The sequence below is a fragment of the Pelodiscus sinensis genome, chromosome 14 (assembly GCF_049634645.1).
Source record: "Pelodiscus sinensis isolate JC-2024 chromosome 14, ASM4963464v1, whole genome shotgun sequence".
Lineage (NCBI taxonomy): Eukaryota > Metazoa > Chordata > Testudines > Trionychidae > Pelodiscus > Pelodiscus sinensis.
In genome coordinates, this window is record NC_134724.1 from 8,628,682 (window position 1) to 8,653,639 (window position 24,958).

General features: G+C 47.4%; 1 protein-coding gene across 1 annotated transcript in view; it reads right to left on the reverse strand.

Moving 5' to 3' along the window:
• SYNM (synemin) overlaps positions 1-22,048 on the reverse strand; it is a 41,006-nt gene extending 18,958 nt beyond the window's left edge. Inside the window, exons 1-3 of the mRNA XM_075896970.1 lie at positions 20,946-22,048; positions 11,225-11,349; positions 86-159 (exon numbers count right to left, since the gene is read on the reverse strand). Coding sequence (XP_075753085.1) covers positions 86-159; positions 11,225-11,349; positions 20,946-21,728 — 982 coding nt within the window. The 5' untranslated portion in view covers positions 21,729-22,048. The remainder of the gene's footprint in view (positions 1-85; positions 160-11,224; positions 11,350-20,945) is intronic.
• Between the last annotated feature and the right edge of the window lie 2,910 nt (positions 22,049-24,958).

Genomic DNA, 24,958 nt, shown 5'->3' on the forward strand with positions numbered 1-24,958 from the left:
CTTACACTGATTCAATGGAAACAATTGTTTTTAAACTGACTAAAATCTCTATTTAGAGGTTTAACTTTAATGTTCACTTCTTTACCTTGTGGTATTTCTCTCCCCTGCTGATCAATCCATGTAATAATCCATTGGCTGTTCTCCCCTTCTAATAAAGCTCTGTAACAAACACACATACAGAAACATTTGATCAAAAGAAAGAGGAAGAAGAGTTATAATACACTTTACAAGTTCGGGAGTGGAGCACAGACATATGAACAGGAGAGAAGAGTATCACTTGCACTTTCAAACATACTTACTGATACTAGGGGAAAACAGTTCTAAACAGATTAAAGAAGGTAAATATTCTTAGTAACACACAGATAATCAAGTGAAGTCATCCAAATTGACATCAGCACAATATATTTTGTAAAAACATTTTGGTAAGTACTTTATGGTGATAATTATCTTGCTAGATTTTTAGGCCAATTCATCTTTCCCCTTCATTTCTCAGCATTCTGTTGTCACAATTTTTGGTAGTCCTTCCCCCTAGCTAAAATAACTTCCATGTTTTTAAGAAATCAGGGCTGCTGTAAATATTTCCCTCTTAAAGCTCCGCTGTCCAGCTACAACTGTAAGCTCAACAGCAGTTTACCACAAACAATTGGAATACAAATTTTGTTTGGCTTCTCAAGAAAGGGATACGGGAAGCATAAAAAAAAAGTCACACCTACCCAATTTTTAACATCTGCATCTATCACCGTCACTTGCTACCTGTGTTAAGGACACTAGTACTCTGCAGAGTCTGCTAAAGTGCATCCCCCCATATTAGTGACAAACACAGCTGTCCTTAGGGACCAGGCCTTCAGCTGGCTTCATGGAAAATACTAAAGACAAACACTGTCTTACAGAATAACAGCATGGCATTTTTTTTTTACCTGGACCCTAGGTGTGGGTACATAATGTAGAGCAGGGCTTCTCAACTTTGGAAGCCCTGGGGGCCACAAAGATACTTTCAGCACATGCCGATGGCCGCAACTTAAGTGTGGTTGCATATACATGCAAATATATATGCAAATATATGCAAAAATATTCTCTCACACTCACAGGAATGAATACAAAGATTAAGGCAAGACCACACAACACACAGGCACCATTTAAGTCAGTTCTGCTGATATTAATAAAATGCAATATTTATCCGGTTTCCACCAATAGGACAGCACTTAATGAGCAGTGACAGTCCAGGAATATAACTACTAACACACATATCAACAGAAGACCATTATATTGACTACTTTTTTGTTTTGGCTTCCGCCTGCAGGCTGCATGTTGAGCTCCACGTAAACCAAAAAAGCACTGCAGGCCACAAACAAATGGGCTGTGTGTTGAGTAGCCCTGCTGTAGAGTGCACCTCCTATGCACCATGGAGAGACCCAAGACCACTGCTCACCCTATGATTTTGCTCATTCTGACTGGCATTCTGACAATCTGGCACAAACCACCTGCCCCTGCGTGTTGTGCTACCCTGAGTTTTTTCCCCTTATGCACCTGTGGAGAGCAAGTCCCACTGAAATTAACAGAGCTACAATTCAGTGAATTTTTTAAAGAAATGCTATCATCTTCCCTTAGGTTACAAATGACTCACACCATCAATGTGTTTTCCTAAGGAAGGATGCTCACAATGCACTAAAAGGGCTCTCTAAACTCATGCCTCAGAGAACTTATAGATGTGGAGAAAAAGAACTTCTCTATCTGCCCATGCAAGACTGTTGCCTTCTCTAGATGATCTACAAAACACATGCAGTAGGGCTGTATGCTGCATGCTGATAGAATGTTTAGAAATGGTGGCCAAACAGATACGGACAGGAGAATTTCTGGTAATTCCTACAAACATCTAATATGCAATTATTTCCTATGACATTCCAAGTCTGCTATTTCTTCCTCTGCCCTGCCGACACACCTATACTAGGGATAAAAAATACTAGTTCATCAGTAATCCAGTTAAATGTTAGGTTTAACTGGTTAACCAATTAAGCAGGATCCTGGTGGGGGGAACCGCTCCAGCCTGGCTTACTGGGTAACCGGTTACCCATTCACGTTCCTAACCTACACTCCCTGCTATGAAGTAAGATCCTTTTTCTATTAACTGATGCCTTTTCCCCCAATTATATGCCCCCCCCCCAAAAAAAAAGTTAGATCTAAAGTTAGACAGCACTCTGGCGCATCAGACTGTGAAAAATGCTATGGCAGCTTTAGTTACTTATCAAATTGAATAATGTAATCACAGTACAGTAACCCTTTCTTATATTCTCTTTTATTCATCCTATAGTGCAGCCATCTTATTGCATTTTGGAAATGCCAAATGTTTTGCACTGATAAGCAGTAACTGCATGATAGAAGTTATCAGGGTGAAGCTGGAGGTTCTTGATAGTTGAGGCTTTGAGCTCCTGGAGGGAATAGAAGAAAGTTTAACAAACACGTTAACTGGCTGTTTCTGCTAACATGATCAGTGGTGGGATAGACAGTGTTTACATTTAAACCGTCATCTTTAGGTTTCTGACTTAACCAACGCTTTACACCTTTGCCTTCCACACTTGCAGGAGGACAACCCTGAATCCTTCCATAGTTCACTTTGGTAACGTTTTCTTTGCAAGCATGTGTTAGTACCGGTTAAACAAAGGGTCAGGGTTGGTTAACAAGTGTTTGCTAACCCCAAACTTTTCTCTGTTAACACAGGTTATTATACATGTTGGACCTCCCTGGTCTGGCCCCCCTCAGGACCTAACCGGTCCCCAAGGAGGCAGCTTGCCAGATTAAGGGAGGTCAATTGCAGCCTCTCTGACAACGAACTCCGGGCTCCCTCCGCATCAGCCAGCAAATCCACCCAGTCTCTTTTCCGGCTCCTCTGCCCCAGGGCACCAGTGCAGACATGGCTGCCCGCCATGGGGCACCACCGCTGGGCTTCAGAGCCAGCCCTGTCCTCCTTGGCCACTTCCAACTACCAGGCTCCCTGCTGCTGGCCCGTTGGGGTGCTCTGGTCCAGCAACATCTGTGGTCCTGCTGAACCATGGATGTTGCCAGACCAGTGTGTCCTAGATGAGTGAGGTTCAATCTATATTTAACCCTGGGGATAAGCCCCAGGGCAAGCTCAACCAGTTCAGTAAATGAAGAATAAAGGTGTTACCCTGCATCTATAGCAGGCGAAAGTCATGACTATGTTTCCTAATTAGAGAAACCTCCAAAGACCAAACATCTGATCTCTTCTAGCTTGTAACTCCAAAGAAAATTGCTGCTCTCATCTGGCATTCTGGCTAGTGCTGCCAATGCTACAGAAAAGTCTGAACAATCTGACAGTGCAGGCACTGAAAATATTAACTGTGACGACGGAAAGTAGGAACGTGGATAGTATGACTAGGGATTTTTGGCTGCTGTTAAAACAACAGTTGTTCAGTTGCTGGAGCAACGTATGAAGTCACTAAAAATAAGTTCCAAGAAGTACACGCTATATAGCAAATGGCAATAGCACCGAGACAGGCTGGCTCTGAAAACAAGCGATACATGAAAATAAAGAGAAAACCCCAGCAAAACTGGACTGTGACTCAGTGTTTCTACGGGCTCTGGCTCAGGATACATTTCCACTGACTTCAATGCAATGTAGATATTAAAATCACTTTCACATTTTTAAGAGGGTAAATTAATAAGGAATAGCATAGCCTAGTGGATACAGCAAGAGCCTGAAAATTAGCAACTCTGGTTTCTATTCCTTGCTTTCCCAGAGATTTGCTTTTTAATCTTGAACAAGTAACTTCTCTCAATGAGTCAGTTTCCTCTCCTTACCCTTTGTCTGTCTTATCGATTTAGACAGTAAGCTCTTTGGGAGAGGGACCTTCTCTTACTGCATGTTTATATAGTTCCTAGACTCGAATCCCAATTTCAGCTGCGGCCTCTCTGCACCACTGCAATACAAACAACAATGAAAAATGCTCCTTCAAGAAATCCTTCCTTATAAAGTAATTGTGCAGATACATACTTAAACTCACACCCTGAATGCAGAGACCCACTCCACTGCCATAACTGTCTGAACATGAAATTCCCAAGAGAGTCAGGAAATTAATACTGACTCTTTAACTCAACCCCCCGATTATTACTATCATTGTTTAACACGTGCCTTGACATCTAGCGCACTGAGAAGCAACCTACGCTAGTGAGTGGGCTGCATGAGAGGACCTCCTTCATTCCACTGGGCCGCAAGGTTGTTGTAACCAAGATGGTCTCCCGGGATAGGGTAGTTTTGCTAACTACACTTCCGTACTTAGAATTGGGGGGGGTGCCGACTGCACAGTAGCTTTGACTGGATGCCGAGGGAGTGCATGGCTCTCACAAGGTTGTGTGCAATCACTTCACATGCCCTTGCCTTAAGTGCATGTCACTTTAGTAATACCGGTAGGAAAAAAACTACACAGACAAGAACCAGCGGAATCTGTGCAATGGTAAACAAAACATCTCATGGGCCATACATAGGACCCGAGTGGGCCGCAGATTGCCCATCACTGGCCTACTGGTATAAAAGAACATGATAGGCTCTGCCTCCAAAGAACTTACAGTAAAGGACAAGAGAGACGGGTGGGTGAGGGACACAAGTGGGGTGGGACAGAAGTGAGAAGGTACCGATAGGGATGTAAGTGACTAGTCAACTATCAGACAAGCAAAAACTTATCAGATAATCGACTAATCCCTCGACTAGTCACTCCGCCCCCGCCACCTCTATCAGAGCCAACGAGGAGAGGGAGCAGGCGCCGGTGGGAGCTGGCTTAACAGCTGGTTCCCCCATCACCGTATTCACAGGGGAGAGGCAGGGAGGGCAGCGAGGACCAAGCGTGAGCTGGGAACCTGCTGGCTCTTAAAACATTTTAAAAAATCACAACTGCAGCAGGGGGGACCTGGTGTGAGCTGGGACAGCAGATTCTTGGCTCATGCCAGGTCCCCCCGCTGCACTCCAGCCTTTTTACATTTAAGGCTGGTGCACAGCTAGGGGACTCAGCACAAGTCAAGAATCAGCTGGCCTGGCTTGCAACGGGTCCCCCCACCGCTGCGCACCAGCCTTTTAAATGTATTAAGAGCGGGCAGGCTCTTAATACATTTAAAAGGCAGAGCCGCAGCAGACCCAGGAGCTCCCAGGGCCAGGAGCTAACCCTGCTGTAGCTTCCCTGCTTATCGACTAATCGATTAGTTGATTAAACTAAATGTAACATCCCTAGGTACCAAAAATAATAATGCGTGTGCAATCTGTTACGATCCACAGCACAAGCCTTGCCACAAAAATCCATCACTTAAAAAAAAAAAAAAAAAAAAAAAGACGCCCTCTTAGGTTATTTCTTCCATGTGGTCTCAACCTGGGATCAGGAACCCCATGGAGGGGAGGGTTACAGTCAGATCCAGGAGGTCCTGGCCACTCTCCCTTTCTTCAGTGCTAGATGGGAGAGGGGCCTGAAACTGCCGCGCTTCGGGGGGGACAGAGGGATATTTTTCTATTGGAACACGGGTGACGATCTGGAAATGGCTGAGGACCACTGACGTACCCAGGCCTGTCACAGGTTGAGCAGGCCCTTTAAAGAGAATTCAGGCCCAATTCCACTGAGCCAAGTTTTCCTTCTAAATCAATGGGATTGGAGGACAGGGATCATGTGAAGAAGAGCAGGTGACTGACCGCTCACCAGGCCTGCTTGGCTGGCTATACAGTATATGAGGCAGAACACTGAGGCTATGTCTACACTCACGGCTTCTTGCGCGAGTAATATGCAAATGAGGCTAAGCGTGGAATATTGCCGAGCCTCATTTGCATACCTAATGAGCCTCCATTTTTTTCAGAAGAGGCTCTTGCGCAAGAAGGAGCGTCTATACTGCCCCTTCTTGCGCAAGAAAAACCCTCTTGTGCAATGCTGTTCTTCCTGTCAAGTACTAGGTGTAACAGCATTGCACAAGAGGGTTTTTCTTGCGCAAGAAGGGGCAGTGTAGACGCTCCTTCTTGCGCAAGAGCCTCGTCTGAAAAAAATGGAGGCTCATTAGCTATGCAAATGAGGCTCGGCAATATTCCACGCTTAGCATCATTTGCATATTACTCGCGCAAGAAGCCGCGAGTGTAGACATAGCCTGAGTGAATAAGGGAGCTGGCAGGAGCAACACGTTTGGTGGTAACAGAAAACACTAGACATGCCAGGGACTTTTTCTTCAGCGCTGAGGAAAGATGGCAGCTAGCAGAAGAAACCCAAAAATAACTGCCAGCAAAAGGCTTGTATATTATTTAGTTGTCCTTCCATTTGCCCTGTGTGACATTGTTGGATTTTTGGATGAACATACAAAACATTGTTGCAACCACTGTTACATGTTTGCACCAAATCTTATACAAAGTGGGCCAAGTGAGTTGTCAACAGAAAGCTTATGCTTTGCTGATTCTATGCATATGCATGTATCATTTTTGTATTTGAAGCTATGAGTGTTGGCTATGTACTTGTATTTCAAATGTTTGCTTCTGGGAAGTATCAACGGGTTTGGCCAACCTATTGTGAAAAGTTTGCCAGCCCAGAGAACAGCAGTACTTCACTAACACTACACCTTAAGTGATGCCAATCCACATCTGAGGAGCTTTGCTGTGAAGGGTCAAACCAGCATGTAAGCCATGGCTGTTACCTAAAGAAGGACCGAGCCATTCATGGACAGATGATTGCTCATGTGACAAACTCCGTCTTGGGCATACTTTCACACAGCAAGAACAATGGAATTCCCGCCACATGGGAAAGGGTATAAAGAAGGCCCTGGGAACTCCTCTATTTGGTCTTCATCCCAGCTCATGACTTCTGAAACATCTTGGCTATGAACTGAGCGCGAAAGGATTGAGGACCCATCCTAAAAAAGGATGTATTCCAGAGACTTATAAAGCAGCAGATTAATCCATCCCTGCCACAAGAACTTCATAACGGGTATATGTAATTTAATTCCTTTAACAATATTACTCTCAACCTATTTTTCTTTCTTTTTATTAATAATCCTTTAGATTCTAAAGGATTGGCACAGCATGTTCTTTTGGGTAAGATCTGAAGAATAAATTGACTTGGGAATGTGTCTGGTCCTTTGGGATCAAGAAACCTGTTTGGATTTGGTGAGATTCCTTTTCATAACCGCTCATCTGTGTAAGGAGTGCTAGTGGTAGTGGAAGAGGAAGGGTGGAATGTCTAAGGGGACAGTATGACTTCTTGCTAAACAGTGTGGTAAACAGAAGTGCTCTTTGACACTGCTGTGCTGTACCTTGTAATAAAGAACCCCCAGCCTTGGGCTGTAAGTAACCCTGTCCTTAAGCAATTTGTCCCGATTTAACCCTCTCAACAGTACCCCCAGAAACTCCCTGCAAGTGGAGAATTTCTCCTTTGGCTGAAGGTCCAGAGCACATAGTCGCCAACTAGAAGGAGACTATGAAGTGAAACAGACATGGTGCACCAACTGAGGATCCAGGCAAGATGAGGCTACAATGCCTTACAGGCCAATTCAAGATTGTTCCCTACGGCGAATCTTCCCGTATTTTGTTCAATCTAGTTTTAAATGTCTTAAGTGATGGGTCTTCCACAATTTCTTCTTGGAGACTATTACACAATCTAAACTAGTGTGGGTTTTTTTTAGCATCTCGGCGCCACCAAACCACATTGTGGAACAACAGGAAAATATTTATTTCAACCTTTACAAATAAAGCACAAGAATGGAAACGGCCAAGCATAGAACTTTATATTGCTATGCAAGAGAAGTTCCATTTCCAGCACCGATCCCATTCATCAGAGCAGGAAGGGTTGGCAGCACTGGGAAGGAAGCATGCTTGGTCCTGGGGGAAGGGAGTTCCTTGCTGCACTATCATTTTCACCAGCCAATTCAGGAGTGGCAATGACTAGCTCCAGTGGAAACACTCCTTCACCCTTACTTAGTGACGCTAGCTTGAGGAGTTGTCAAACAAAGCAAACAACACACAGGGTGGGAGATAGAGACATTCTAGTGTGGGACAAAGAAGAGGGAAATAAAACAAACACTATGTACTTTGTCCATCATATTAAGAGGACACTGTTTCACAGCAATCACTGAAACTTCACAATAGAAGCCTCAGAATTACGAGCATAGCTCCTTATAGCCTTTGGACCTTGATGTGCCTAATAAAGGACAGGAGTAGATTTCCTCTGTGAGAATAAGAAGCGGATACTAGGCATCCTGGTACAAAGGGTACTACAGGAACTGGTTTAATAGACACAGAAGACCAGGAATCCAGAGCAGCTTTAATTCAACAGCTGGTTCAATGGAACCAAAATGATGTCTTCCTTCCTCAATGAAGTGAAGCAATATCATCTACTAGGGCAGGGGATTAAATCCCCAGTAAAGGGTGGTAGTTTTGTTTGGATGAAACATGGAGTAGCCAAAATAGTAATTTTTCCCCTCCTAAGACATTAAAGGAATTTTCTTCACAGGGGCAGGACGGAACTGCTTTTTGATCAGCTGGACAACCCCTATCTCTGACCTCAACCAAAGTTTCTTTCAACAGGAAGCTGTGAATGTATCTGCTGAAGTCTGTCCTGGCGAGACAGAGATAACAACGGACAGAGGCACAGAGAATCACAAGCTAATAAAGAACATTTCATGAGTCTCTACAGGCTTAAGACAGTAACTTCAGTGGACAACAAACATACATTCCAGGCTAGGGATGTGAAAGGTGAACTCGTTAGCATCACTCATAATGGGTGATGCTTACCAGTTCCAGTTAACCAGTGGGGGCTGGAGCTCCCCACCCACCGCAGGCGGGGCCTGCTCCAGCCCCATGGGGCTTGCCATGAACTGGGGCGCTCTGGCCATCCAGAGCAGCCCCCTTCCTCTTAACCGATTAAAAGGGGGGTTGGGTAACTGATTAAACATCACATTTAACCGGTTAACTAATTAAAACAGGATTTTACATCCCAACTCAAGACAATGCCAAGTTGTCTCCCGCTCGTTAAGGCGGACTGCTCTAGAGATAATCGGGATATGACTGCTGGAGAGGCTCCCAGATTTAGTAGGCTCACAGCTGACTTTTACAGAGCTGCAACTTACTGTCTGCTCATTTACTAAGCATATGTCAAAGCACCAAGCCATCTGGGCAGCATCATGTACAGCACTGTGTAAACATCAATAGTCACAGCACCAAAGCCCTTTTTACCGAGATCAAGGCATTATTGCTCCATTTATTAGATGCATAAACTGAGGCAAAAAGATTAGATCATGAGCCTAAGGCAACAAAATGAAGCAGGTGTCAGAATTGGGATTAGAATTTAGCAATTCTATGTGTTTTTAGTAATAGTGACTTCTGTGCTCTTTCCACTTAATAACGGTCTCTGAATTAACAAACATGGATGGATCACTTCACCCACTACTTTCTGGACAAACTCAGCTGCTTATTTGCTCACAGTAACATTGCAAAATATTTAAGGACATCAGTAGCAGTACTTACCATCAAGCAGCTTTGTAAGCATGTATCCTACTATGCTCTGTGTGTGTCAAATGTTAATACACAATATAAACAAATCTATGGATTCTTAAGGATAAGATAGCAGCCACACACGTATTAAACAAGGTTATTTGGTTCACTGCATTAGAATTGTTGTCTCGTGACTTTAAAAATCAATACAAATTGTAAACAACTAGTTTCATCTGCCAACTTTATTGAAAATAAAGTGTTAATAGTGGAAAAATTTGGAACCTTCACCATAAAAATTGCATTTGTCTTCTATTCATCAACTTTTTTCCCCCTTCTGAACCAGTATGTGCCATGCATCAATTCATTTATGACTTTAAAATGTCAGAACTATTCTGGCTTTTCAAGTGCTCAACAGACTAGAAATATTCACAAGTAAAGAGGATTTATTAGCAGAATGGTTCTTTACATCTCATACTTGGCCCGAGCATGTGGTTCCTTAGCAAAGCTCAGGATCTGAAAAGTAAGGTTTAGAACAGTGAAACTCAGACCTCGGTAGTTCAGGAACCTTATTGGTGATCAACATCATTCAAAGAGCTACAGCAGCATGAATTCATTGTTTCATTTACTACATATATTGTTCTTCGAACAAAAGGACTGACCAAGTGTTCTACAATTCATTAAAACAACACAGTAAAAGTATCCTGACTGGTTGTTAATTAAATCACACCGTGTTTTAATATCATGTGCGACAAAAAGCTGCAAGAAACACATTAAAAGAACTACTAGCAACTCCCACATCTCAGTCAGAGTATCATGGATTTAAAATAATGGAATTTTATTTTAATTTCTTTATTGCTTTTCCTTCTTTGGCAGAAACAGAACTTGTAATTGAAACAATGCCTTTGAGCCAAGAATATCACTACTTAACTCAGTGTAGCAGAAAAACAAAAAAGGTACAGTAAGCAGCACACTCAAGTCCAGTAACAAACTGAACACTGAATGCTGGCACTATTACTTGACTGTTGGAAGATCCACCCTGTCTTATGACTTATCAATTACAACCTGAGAGATGTTGAGCCTTCATCTAGTACTTGTATCTATTCAAACACACTAAAAACAATTAACAGCTAGCTTGGCTTTTAGCATCATAGTAATCAAGCAGGCTGCTTTTGCATCAAGAACTTTACTGCAAAAGTAGCAGCAAATGTTTTGAATTCCAGGATTCAAAGGATTATTTGGCTTCAGTAACATCCTGTTCCATAGATTATAGACATAATTACTATTAGTTAAATGGCTATGGTGAAATGCTATGTCTAAAGGTTCTAATTTCCCTTTTTATGTAGGTAATACCTATTCACACTGTTAATGAACAATAGTTATAATTCACTTTACATGATCTTCTGTCTGAAGATATTGACAGACTTTACAATATTATGCTTTAATACTTCCGCCACATAGATATTACTTCTCCTTTTCAGATGGGAGAACCCAGGCACAGAGAGGTTAAGTGACCTGACCCAGGTCACACAGCTAGCTAATAGCAAGCTGAAAACTGAACCCAGAAATCCAGACCCCCCACTCTAATGGGAATTATAGATGTGCTAAGGAAAGGAAACCTGAGGAGTTTAACAACAAGTGTCATCCTTTTAAAAAGTAGATGCCAAATTACACCCTAAAAGATGGAAAATGTAGTTCACATGTCTGATTTATAATAAGTTACCTAAGACATCTCCTGAGGCTACTACCCATTACAGTTATAATCCTTACCTGTAAGTTGCAACTTCAAGGCTGAGTCCTGCTTTCACCTGCATTAGTTCATTGTAGTCCTTTAGGTAATCCATGATTGACATAGTCAGGAACTGTTTTTCTTCTTCTAGGGCGTCAATTATCCTCTGAAGAGAAACACTTCCAATTAGTTTTGAACAATTTGATTTTACTTTTTCACATTTGCACTTATGGAAACTTACCAGTTTTACTGCAAACACCAAGATAAAAACCTTTACAAGTATTAAAGCAACATGCACTAGTATCTCAGTTTTAAGGGGAACAAAGAGGAAATACAGAAATATATATATAACCTACACTTGGACTTCACTGGCGTATAATTCATGAGATACTATTACCAGGATAAATTATTCATGCTAGGATGCGTGTGTTACATCTGGCTAAATTAAATTGTCTTTAAATAACAAACAAAATCCCATCCTATTGCCCCATTTTGCTCCCTGCACATGTACACACACACACACACACACAAAGGTTACCCTTTATGCAGGGAAGCAAAAAGCACCCTCTTATAATTGTCGTATGTAGAACATTAAAAGCCAAATTCAACATTGAAAAGACAAACACACACACACACACACACACACACACACACACACACACAGACTTCTATTTAAACACATTTGAAATGCACAAATATGATGGTGAACAATGCAGCACGATAACCTGAATAGAATCTGACTTGGTCACAACTGTCTGCAAACCATTTTGGAGACCACAGACATATGGACCCAAGTTATGAGATTTGAAATTCCAGAGTCTGGGGATGTTTGGACCTATGGGTGATGTTTCAAGCAGGGTTCTATCCTCCTACGCCTTCATTAGGAAATAGGCCAGTGACCACCACTCGTTTTCATCTTGAGGAGCTGAAGTGAGCAGCATTCTGAATGCTCACCGAGGACGAGCACTGGTTGTGGAGTTGAGGCAGCTAGACTAAGGAGTTCCATCTCCCCATCGAGGGGCTCCAGAAAGAGGATCTGCACCCTAGGAGTGTACTTGAGATAGTGCATGCCCAGACTTTGTGGGCTCTGAAGCTTGTGCAATTCCAATACAGCATTGGAGCAACCTTGCACAAAAGTGGACTGTAGCAATTGCAAAAGCATTCATTCCACCAGGAGCAGTCAGCATGCAAACAGGAAAGCAGACAAAAATCTCTGATAGTCGTTCCCCCCCCATTTACCAAGAACTGAAAGAATTAAGAGAGTAACTTTTGTGAAGTCTTTCCCTGACACCCCAGAGCAGGGTGCATAAACCTTTTCGGCCAGAGTCAGGAGGCCGGGAACACACATGGGACTTTTGAGGATAAAAAGGCAAACCTTGAAAACCATGGTACAGATGGGATGGCAAGAAAACTAGGATTTAAGGGGGTAAAATACCATTTAATTAGTTAACCGGTTAAATGTTAAGTGTAACTGGCTAACTGATTCAATGGGGATGGGTGGGGGGCCACTCCAGCCCCTGCCACTGGCAAGGGCTGCTCCTGCCCAGCTACTTCCAGCCCTTTCCGGGGCTGCCGGTTCCCAGCCCCTTTCAGGGTTGCTGGCCCATGTGGGAGCCGGACGGTGCTACGGCAATCTTCCATGGGGGCTCTCCAGGTACGGGTTAACTGTTACCCAGTATGGGTCTAGTTACCCATGAACATCCCTACTAGGGTTATCACACGTCTGGGTTCTCCGAAACATTGCTTCTTTTTTGAGGGTCCATCCAGGAAGACTTTTCCAATAGCAGGCTGTGTCCAGGATTCTTGCAGAGCAGATGTTACACTTCAGAAAGAGCCCTGACTGGTCCGCTTCCAGACTGGTCCCTCCCCTGCAACCACCGATGACGGGCCCATTCCCCTGGATCCCACCTACCAGATCCCACCCCAGCAGGTGCTGACAGGTGGCTGTCACTGCCTCCTGGGTTTGGGACTGCCACCCTGCCGCTGTGACTGGGAAAGACTCTCCTCCCCACCTCCACTGAGTTCCCCCCCAGCAGGTTCTCCCTCAGCCCCGCCCCCGAACTGCAGCACTGTCCTTTTTTTGGAAACCTGAACCTTTGTAATCCTATAGGGTGCACACTGCCCCCTCCCAGCTATATAAATGGGGTGTTGAGGTGTAGTCGACTAATCTTGTCAACTATACGCATCCCCCTCTTGCTGCCTCTTTATCAGAGGAAGCAGCGGCGGGAGCTGGGGGAGGGAGGGGGGTGAAGCAGAAGCAGTGCTGGAAGGAGACAACTTAAAAGCCAGCTTCCCCCAGCACTGGCTCCATGGTACCACCAGCCCCCAGAGGTGGCAAAACAGCCTCTGTCTATGGCAAGTCGGTTGCTGAATCACAGTTGATATGTAAGAGACTATAGGCTCATGCCAAGGTCTAAGTCAGGGAGAACTGCAAGATACCACCCCAGGAGAGGCAGGCTAGAGGCCTAAAGCCGCAGAGAAGATGCCATGAGACTAACTCAGAGTGGGGTCAGAGAAACTGCCAGCCATGAACTGTATCAAAAGCAACAAGCCAAGGACACCAGCGCACATTCAGGAGAAAAACAAACCTTCTGTCACTGGAATCCCTTGTTGGAATTACATCCTTCCCCAACAGCGATGATGATTATGCTTATAGCTCCCCGAGACTGCCAAGCATAGGACAGCTAGAACATGTGCACGTTAAACTGAGAGCTAATCCACACTGGCAGTGCTGCAGCCGCACCATTACAGCACATCTGGTCAAGACGGGAGAGAGTTCTCCCATGGGTATAATAAATCCACTTCCATGAAGGGCAGTAGCTCTCCAACTGACTCAGCTCTGTCCACACTGGTGCTAAGGTCACTGTAACCTATGTGGGGATTAGTCACACCCTGGAGCTCTCAGTTTACAGAAGTAAGCTCCCGTGTACACCAAGCCTTAAGGAAGGGTAGTTATTAGGCAATGTAAGGATTGTTTTGGGGCCTTATGCTTTCTTGACCTTTGTACGTGCTGAGCTAAGTGGGTTCACTAATGGTCTCAAAAGTCTTTCTTGGTACCATTGTACAGAAGTAGGGATGTTAAATATAGGTTCATTTTCCATCGACTAGTCAATCAGTCAATAAGCGGGGGAGATGCTGCTGCTGTGCTTCAGCCTTTTAAGCATATTAAAAGCCAGTGGGCTCTTTTGCTTATCGGATAGTCGACTAGTCGCTTACATCCCTTTAAAGAAGCAGCACCCATATCTTGGAAGGTGGATAATCTAAGTTCTGGCACTATACCGACTCCTTTCAGAGGTCTGAGCAAGGGGATTAACTCGGCAAGGTTCACCACTCAGTCATGTAAAGAAATGGAGGGGGGGGGGGAAATCACAGGAGTCCACTAAAGCAGTGGTTTTCAAACTATGGGTCATAACCCAGTACTAGGTCACGGAATGTCAGGCACTGGTGCAAGGTGATCAGGGGACCAGTGGGGGAAGCTGCCTTAGCACCCACGTCGCAACGCTGGCCGGGAGCTGCTCAAGTAAGGCCACTCCTGCCCCAGCCCTGGTCCCTCCCTCCCCCCCTACAGCTCAACACTCTTATCCTCAGCCCCACCCTGGAGCCCACACTCAAAGAAAATTGTTGACGCCGCAACCCCACAAAATTTGACTAAACTGGGTCATGAGAAAAAAAAGTTTGAAAACCGCTGCCCTAAAGCACTGAAAGGGACTACAGGAAACCCTTGCCATTCACCACTAGGGTGAGGCTGCTGTGGCTCCCGGCCTCGCTGTGCAGGCTGGGAGCTGCGAGGACTCACCACGGAGGCAAGGAGCCACAGTGAGTTCCCCGCAGCTCCCAGGTCCCACCCAGCCCACAAGAGACCCACCAATACACAGAACTGCAAAGAGCAATTTTACAAATCGCGAGGGTCTCCTATCAATCTCACACTCTTACAGTGGTCCCTTCTAGTCAGGAATGTGAAACGTGAGCAGAGCAGTAGGAGAAAGACTGCTCCCGGGATGCCCAAACTGTCCTGGTTTTGTGAATAAAGGACTTCAGACTCTCCGGCACTCCTGATCTGGCATCTTTTACCAACTCCCAAGCCACTTAGCAGCTTAATAGAAGAAAAAGAAAAAGAAGCAACCCAGCACTTGGCAGGCTGGAAATGGCCACAGGAATTCAGTGTGACAGATTTGTGTTAAATGTTAATTCAACAAGAGGCCGTTTTCCTCTCCTTTGGAGCTCTCAGCATCATGGAACAGATACGGGAGCCAATCCTGAGTCTATTGAAGTCAGTGGCAAATGTCCAGTTGGCTTCAGTGGAGCAAGATGAAAGCCAGGGTCTTTTCTGTGTTCTAAAAATATTAGGCCCTCTCCTGTTTATCCTGCTGTATGTGAATCTGCCATGGAAGTCAGTAGGAGTTTCAGCATAAATACTGTCACAGCATGCTATCAGGGCCTAGATACCCGAGACAGGAGACTCCTACTAGCTATCCATTAGCCCACTCGCACAAATGCAGGATTTCTTCCTACAGGCTCTGTGCTCGTGACTGTCCAGTCCAGTTAAACCAGTGATTCTCACCCAGGGGTCCAGGTTCCCTTGGGAGGGGGGGGCATGAGCAGGTTTCAGGGAGTCCAACAAGCACAGCTGGCGTCAGACTCACTAAGGCTCAGGGCAGAAACCTGAAGCTCACTCCATGCAGGACAGCAGCCCAAGACCCTGAGCTCCAGCACCTAGGGCTGAAGTCAAAGGCTGAGCAATTTAGCTTCATGGTGCCCCTTATAGTGCGGGGCTCTGGGGAACGGCCCTGGTTCCAACTCCTTAAGGTGACCCTGGCTTTTGTATGGAGAAAAACGGGTGCTGTAGTAGAAGTTGGCCAGGGAGTTTTTAATAGCATGTTCGGGGAGGGAGTGGCTAAAGAGAAAAAGGTCAAGAACCTCTAAATTAGACTCTACTGCATAAAAATTGTATTAGCACTGAAAGCTATGAGGATAGGGAGCACTGGAAATGAGATGGCCATATGGAAAGTGGAGAATATTAATCAGTCCCCTTGCTACAGCAGCTGTCAAGGAAATTCCTACCATCATCATCACATATTTTTGGTCAAAAATATGCATCTAAGTGACATCACTTTTAAATAAACAAACATCTAGCAACTCGTTTTCGGGCCATGACATCCAAAGCCTTCGTAAACATCTTCACTTCTGTAAAAGAAATGGTCAGGAAAAACTGAGCAAGAGCAGAAAACCTAAAACACTTGCTTTCCCCCATCTTGTATTTTCCCACGACAGATAGGAAGGAGAGATCACCTCTTTCCCACAGACTGCCTGGAAAGCCAGTTTGGGTTTGCCTAGGTGGTCACTAGAGAAACCTTCTCTCGTTGTAAACGGAGCAGTTTTAACATCATTCAGATCGAGTGTGGATCCCACACTGGCACTGAAAGGGTTATGGGAAGCTAGAGCATTTAGTAATAGCATCTAGTGGCAACTACAGGGCATGGCAGTCCCATTAAAGATGCTTAATGGGGAAGATGCCCAGATAAGCCAAGGGAGAGACAGAGCTCTACAAAGCCTCTTCCCCTCTCATCCAGCAGTATAGTGCTATATTGAAAGTAGAGCTAGGTAAGGACTCCAGGAGATTAAAGGGAAGAGTTGGCCCCAGAATCCTTCTGAGCAAAGAACTCTAGCAGCTGGCCAGGAGACGTCAGGGAGGTGGACGCGAGTGGTGCTCCGTGATAAATTGACATGATTTGGACTCTCAGGGAGAAAGTTCTAGGAGCTGTTCAACTGAAAAGCAGAGCACAGGAAAGCTGAGAAGAATGAAAGTTCAGTTGTGAGAGGGGCAAAAATAGTTTGTGCAGCTTGTGAAGACAGAGGCTGTGAAGACTAGGACAAGACAGGTACCCAGTAGGCCCACGAAGGAGCTATGGGACATGCCTGCTGATGATGGGGCTGAGGTAGGGAAAAACCCAGCGAGGTTACAAAGGAGCAAGTCTGAATAGACGGTGCTTGCCTGCTCACTACTGAGTCCCTGAAGTAGAACCCACAGGAGAGGAAGAGTCTGAGTTCCCCTACCAGCCATTGAGTAAGGTGGCATGAAACCTGACATAAGGGGATAAGGACTCTTTGAAGTCATGAGAGGATAAGCACCGTGGGCTCCAAGCTGAGGATTCAATATCTGATATAAAGATACTAGACCTTTATTTGTTGAACCCGTTGGTACCAACAAAAGGTGGTGGGCAGTAAATGGCTTGGATGGAGGACAATATTCCATCCATGTGTGGAATAAATGTTGTTATACGCACCGAGCAATGTGTTGATGTGCACCATAAATGGAAACACATGTCAGCGAGGCAGCATTTCAATGTGTCCTGGGTGGCTGTTCAAGTGCTTAGCTTACAGGCAACACTGATGGAGGACCGTAGGTATGAGAAGAGGCAGTCCACTCCAGGGCTAGAGCCATTTCAGCAGGAAAGCCCGCTACCATGCCCAGCCATAAGGTGGCATGCCAGCGGTGAGTCCACCCTCCCACACTGAGAAGCAATAAACACGAACCCTCATGATAACAATATTACAGAAGCTTCAATATAATAATCAAGGTACATGCAAAAATGGCAGCTGATGTGTTTTCATTTGAAGCAGTTCGAGATGCTTATCGTAACTCATTTTAAAATATCAGTAAATACTGTGCTTAAAATACCTCAAATTGGGATGATAATTAAAAACACACACACACACACACACACACACACACACACACACACACACACACACACACACACACACACACACACACACACAGAGTCAGAATTAAATTTGTGTGTAAGGACAGAACAACTAGCAGCCACATGGTAATTTTGATTTTTCTAACTGGCATTTTTTACCTGCTGTTTCTCATGCTTGCTGCCAGTCCAGTAATATTTTAAAAGTTGACTCACTCTGCAAAATACCTGCAGCATTTTTCCCCATAAATCCTCCATGAAATAAAAACACATATGGAGATGACACTGGTACAAAAACATCTCTTCTGGCTGAGATAGGGGAAAGAAGTAGCCATTCTTGCAGCCATAGGGGGAAATTTTTTGGTATTGAACAGTAAATGATAAAAAGTATGGAAGGGGGTGGATGACACTTGAGATATTGTGCTGCTTTAGTGAAACAATTTGAGCCATTATTGTTCACGATCAATCGGTTTTCCTTTATGAATGTCTAATAGCATTTTATACCAGGTCTGTAAAGGTAATGCATCTTAGGAATAAAATCATTTTTACAATCTGGTGGAGGAAATAAGTTTATATAATTTTCCTCTCATCAAAATAAAAAACATAAACCTACAGGAAACTTTTGTCACTTTCTACACTTTCACCTGGCTTTAGTTGCAGGACTATTATTTATTAAAATCAATGGGAGATTCACAGATAAAATCTTCATCCGCTGCTTTGAAAAATACTTAAATGATATTTAAAAAGAGAACGACTCAACCCTCAAAGACCAGAATATTTCAAGTTAAGTGTAAAAGCTCCACTGTTTGCTGTGTTTTGTTGTTTTGAACTGGTCAGGCTCTGTTCACAGCAACTTGCAAACAAGCTAGCAATTTAAAATCCAGACAGAGCAATCACACTCTAGTTCCCGCACAATGCGCAATATCTCCATAATCTCCCATGTCAGACATGCTCTTACACACAATAGGATCATTAACACGAGGGCTGCAGACAGACAAAGAGAGCTAGCAGAGTGTTAATAAAAGGTCTGATGAAGTACAAAAGAAATGCTGCCCTAAGGAAACGCAGGGCAGAACTATTTTCTGATCTGCATAGCGGATTGATGGACTGGATGATCTAATGTGTCTTTTCCATCCGTAACCTTTGATATTTTGCTCTCCTAGCATATGCTGATCTATCCATGCACATGGGGTGCTTTGTAACTGACATACTGCCTTACTGTGGCTGTCAGAACTCTTGCCCACAAAGACTGGGGCAATCGGCTGTTGTAAAATACCATGGCATTTTCATTCCTCCTGCCCAGTCAGCACCATGATCATCAGTCTCTCATCTGCCTTAGAAAAATGAAGGGCTCAGTTAACCATGCTGGGGTCTGACCCCTCAAGGCTCAAGATCACGAGTAGAGAACTGTTCTAGCCAGAGGGGAGCACAGATCAGCACTTACTTTGCTAGTCAGAAAACGGGTGCATGGAGTAAGACACGCTTCATTGTCCCAAGGGGCCAGCTCTCATCACAAGCTACTTGGTGTCAGTGCTTAAACCACTCTGGGTGGCAGACCCACGAAATAAAACTTCTACAACTGGAGCCTTTGGTTTGTGAGGGGTGCGATTTCAGCTCTGCCTAGGGAAAAGCACCTGCACCTGGCTTCTTTCCATGCCAGGCCATAGGCAGCAGTCTGTCCCCTCCCAACAGGGTCCCCGACCATGCTCACGGGAGGCAGGCAACTCCGACCCCCAATCACACATTCATATTTTTAGACCATTTTAAGCACTGCCTGCCATGAACTGGAATGAGCTCAGAGTGTAGGTCCCCAGAACTCACACCGCATCCGACAAGGCTGCTGCTCAGTTCTGCTATTCCCAGGGCTTGCTCCGTGTCCACAGGAACTATGGCAAGTTGGCCATGGGGCCAGGTTAGCTGGCAGGGTTTGTCTCCCTCCCGGGGCTGACTGCAGCCCTGGGTGCCCCTTCAGGGCCCCCTGCCCTCTCTAGGGATCACCATCTCCCTGCTTACACCTCACAGGCTCCCCAGCCAGAGCGCCCAGCACCAACCCAAGTTTTTGAAGGGAATCCTTGAGTTTGGGGCCTCCTGCCAGAAATAGCCACTCTGCCTCTGGCCCTTTAATGCAGCAAGCTCCTTGCCTAGCCTCCTCACCCAACCAGTACAAGGGGCCCAAGAGAGGTGGTGCTGGGGAAAGGCCAGGTACCCAATGGGAGGGAGCAGAGCAAGGGCAAGCTAAGGCGGGGGGGAAGGGTCTTAGGATCAAGTGCACGTGGGGGCTGGAAGATCAGAGGCAGCCAAGGTTATTTGGGCAGAGGCAGGGAGGGTGGCAGCTGGAGTGGGGTTACAGGGTGCGCCAGCAGAGGTAGGCTGGGTGAAGAAATCCTGTGGGCAGGATATGGGTGGGGAGGGACAGACCTAGAGAGAAGTGACAGGCTCAAGAGGGAAAACTGGTGGGAGAAGGACCCTAGAGAGTGGTGCAAGAAGGTGAAGGATTAGGATGGATGCAGGGAGAAGAAACTCCACCAGCAGGAATCCGCGCGAAAGGCACAAACATTGAGACCCCTGTGAGGACGGGAGGATCTAGAAAAGGAGACAGTGGCCCCTGAGGCAGTGGGGAAAGGGAAGAGTTGGAGGAAGGGGAAAGAGGATGGTCCCCAGAAGAGGGGTGGAGAGGGACTCCAGGAAGGAGGGAAAAGGGGGCTGGGGAAAGGGACCCTCGGAAAAGGAATAGCTGGGAGAGGTGGAAGGGGGTGGAGGGCAATGGTGGGGGGGGGGGGGGTCTTGCAGCGGGTAGAAGAGAAGCGGCACACGCCCAGATCCCTGAGACAGGACCGTTCTCCCGGCTGCAGCGAGGAGAGGAAGAAACCCAGCCCCGCCCAGCCCCTGCCGCGCTCCGCAGAGAAAGTTTGAGTTTGCCGAGCCGCGTCCCCCCACGTGCGCGGGGCCGGGCCGGAGCTCAGCCCGGAGAGGGGAACGCGAGCCAGGGGCTCCCCCGCTAGCTGCTGGGCCTGGGGGGCGTGGGCGGTGCCCGCCAGCCGTGCGCCCGGCCACCACCCACCTGGAACTCCGCCACCTCGGCCCCGTGCTCCTCCTGCAGGGCCAGCAGCTCCCGCTCCAGCCGCTGGCCCAGGCCGCCCAGCTGCTGGCCCTGGCGGTGCAGCTCCTCCAGCTGCAGGCGGCACCGCGCGCCCTCGGCCCGCAGCTGCTCCAGGTCCTCCCGGCCGAGGCGCGCCTGCCGCTCCTGCAGCGCGCCCAGCTGGCTCTGGTAGCGGAGCAGGCTCTCGCGGCAGGCCTGGCCCAGCACCAGCTCGTAGGTCTCCTCCAGCTGCTCCACGCTCAGCCCGCTCAGCGGCGGCGGCAGCGCGGCCAGGTCCAGGCGCAGCGCCCGCACCTCGCCCGCCTCCCGCCGCTGCCGCTCCAGCAGCCGGGCGTGCTCGGCCCGCAGCCCCTGCAGCAGCTCCTCCAGGGCGGCGCACTCGCCCCACAGCCGCTCCAGCAGCGCCTGCTGCCCGGCCAGCTCGGGCGCCAGGCGGCGCCGCAGCTCCAGCACCTCGGCGCCCAGCAGCTGCAGCTGCCCCAGCTCCCGCCGCAGCCCGTCCCGCTCCTGCTCCGCTCCCTGCTTGGCCCGGCGCAGCTCGGCCAGGTGCAGCCGCAGCTCGGCCACCTCCTGCTGGGGGCCCCGCAGCCCGGCCACCTCCTGCTGCTGCAGCTCGGCCAGCTCCTGGGCCAGCAGCCGGTTCTCCTGCTCCAGCTCCCGCACCCGGGACATGTAGAGCCGCAGCCGGGAATTGAGTTCCCGCAGCTGGGTCTTCTCGTCCCACTCCTCCCAGGAGCGCAGCATCGTGCCGGGCGTCGGGGCTGCGCTCGCCCTGGCGACGGTGTCACTGGACTGCGGGTTCCGGGCGGCAGCTCCCACCCGCGGCTCTTCCCCCTGCTTGGGGCTGTGCTGGACTCATGGCTGGGCGGCGGCGGCTCCTCCCGGGCTGGGCTGGGGCTGGCGTGGACTCCGGGGCTAGGGAGCCAATAGCCGAGTCCTCTGAGCGGCAGCAAAACAGCACCCCCTGCCGGAGCAGGCTGCCCTTGGAGAGAGGTGGTTTGTCCCCATTCTAGTTGGTTTTTCAAGCTGAGGAAAGTGGAGTTAAGAGCCGAGCTGGTAAAACTGCGATCTCTGTGGGAGAGGTCCCAGCATACAGGGAAGCAGCTGAGGAATTCATCAGCTGCAATCCAAGGGTCAGGCTCTGGGTAGGACATCAAAAGTCCTCCCCATCTGGGGCTCCTCTTTCTTTTGCTTTTCCATAGGCTTCTCATTCCCTCTTTCTGCTGGATAGTTGCCTAGTTTATGATCAGCTACCGTGCCTGCATCTGTAGTCGGTTTGTTTTAAGTAAATAATAAACATAAGTAATAATTTAAAACCGGTTCTTGAAATAATAGCTGGAAAGGCACAGCTCTGGGCCAGGGCAACAAATGACTTGGCTTGTATCCTTAATTAACCTGGCACCATTGTTTCTGCTGAGTCTGGCTCTCCTTTACCTGCTGCAGCACTTTGTACAGGTGGGGAGACTTGGTCCAGAGTGTGCTGAAATCAACAGGAGGATTGGATCAGGCAGTGGAGGCTCAAGAAAGGGAAGCTTGAGCCTGAACTGTAATTTTCTTTACAGGCAGTAGCTGCGCTATAGTACACACATATACCTCACAGTCCATCTAACCTTGCACTGCTACAGTCAACTACTTAGGCCAGGGGTGGGGGATCTTTTTTGGGTTGGAGGCTGCTGACCCACAGAAAAATCAGTCGGGGGCCACACAGAAGTGAAAAACAAAACAAACCTCTGTCATGGCCCCTGACTGAGAATATTTTGTATGCTCTGGCCTCGTGAGGGGACAACGGGGGGCTGGTGCACCAGCATGGGGTCACCAATGTTGGGAGGGAGCCCCAGGCCTCGCAGGCCAGATCCAGGCAAGCTGGGGGCTGAATAGGTTCCCCACCCCTGATTAGGCATCTTTTTGGCCCATGGGACACATATCTTGCCATATCTTTGCAAGATACTGAATTAATTGTAAGTATTGGGGAGGGGGGATCCATTGTATTAAATCAATGATTTATACATTCATACAATTACTGTTAGCTGGGATCGTATTTATCTTCTGGAGTAGGGAGAAGTGACAGATGTGAGACCCGGGGTTGAAAGGACTATATTCAACAACGCTCCAGACAAAAATGGACTTTTGAAGCAAAAATTGTTCAATGGTTTTCCTGAAGAATACCTAGGGGGGATGTATGTGTGACGTAGTGGGGGTACCTGGCTGGTTTCTATGCTGCTGGCTCTGGGGTAACCCCTACTGGCTGCCGTAGGTACCATGACCCAGCAAAACAGGATGAGTCACTATGCAAACCAGTATGGCCAGACACCCCCCATCGAGAGGAACAAAGAAAGGTGGAATGCTGCCCTGGCTGGGGGGCAGGGCTGGAAGAGTGTTGGTTAGTTGCTGGCTGGGAGCATGGAGGAGACAGTCTAGGGAAAGGGGCTGGAGTTTAGGGGCCCAGTCTCACCCATCTCAAGGGGGCCTGAGGCATCCTAGCCCAGCTCTGTGACCAGATTACATCTGTGCTGTGCTGTATCCTGGAGAGGCAATAAACTTCCTCTATTCCACCGGCTGGTGCAGTCTGTTTGTGCCATTTTGGGGTGCAGGAGACGGGGGAACCCCAACGCGCCGTCACAGTATGCAAGCCAAACAGACCTCCAGTTTTTGAAACTATGCCCTGCCATTGTCAGTGGATCACCTGGTACATGAGACCATGCTCTAAGACCTGTAATGTGTAAAGGAAAGCCTGAACTGAATTCAGGTTCTGAATCTGGGACTATTGATACAATTGGGAGGTGGTTGGAGGACTGATACATTCCAGTGTCGGAAGTTCGAGATGAGGTTACCTCTGGCAGGACTGTCCCTAGGCCTGTGCTCCACCCCATCCCACCTCTTCCCATCTTTGTTCTGCCCCCTCCTTGACTGCATTGTACCCTTTCCTCTAAGCCCCCTTCCGTTGAGTGACGCGGCCCGGAAAACAGGTAGGGGCCTGGAGACAGCATCAGGTGTTGGGCCTGCCATACTCACTGAGGCAGTAGGAAACAGAGCGATCTGGCCCCAGCCTACTTCACTCCCTGGTTCTCAGTTGCATTGCTCTGGGGAGCAGAGAAGGCTGGAGCCAGGTGATTCCACTTCCCGGCAGCACAGTGAAGAAAAGCAATGCAGCTGGGAGTGGAGTAGGCAGAACGGCCATACTGGGTCAGGCCAAAGGTCCATCTAGCCTAGAATCCTGTTTTGTAACAGTGGCTAATACCAGATGCCCCAGAGGGAGGGAACACAACAGGTAATCCTCACGTGATCCCTCTCCTGTTACCCATTTCCAGACAAACAGAGGCTAGGGACACCATTCCTATCCATCCTGGCTAATAGTCATTGATGGACCTAACCTCCATGAATCTGTCTAGCTCTTTTTTGAACCCTATTAAAGTCCTAGTCCTCACTACATCCTCTGGCAAGGAGTTCCACAGGTTTACTGGGACTGGGTCGCTCCACTTCCTGCCACTGCTGGTGAGTGCACAGGCAGGCCCAACCCCTGCTGCCAGTGCCAGGCCCTCCACTTGTCCCCTAAACCTTCCTGGGTCCCCCAATGCGTGGGGTTTATGGCAGCTGCCCCAAATAGGCTCTGATGTCTGGTAAGCTTTTTAGCATGCATGTAAATTCTTTAATTATTTTTAATGTTTTTCTCTGTAATGTTTTTACCTTATGAATAAATGTGGTTGGTTCTGGAGAGCTTTGTACTATCTTATAGTGGCAGGCAATTCTGCTGTTCAGAAACTCTGGAGAGGAAAGCATAGCACAGAGATGGATCTGTTCAGGAAGCCTAGCTTGCTGGGAATATCCAAGAGTGGGCAGGAAACTGCAGCCTGGAAGATCACTGGTCAGAAGGTAGACGTGATGGCTGAGGAACTGTGAGCCTAGAATAGGTGTCCTTACAGAAAGGGGAAATATGGTGCAGTTGCCCTGAACTATGACAGACCCCACACAGCCCC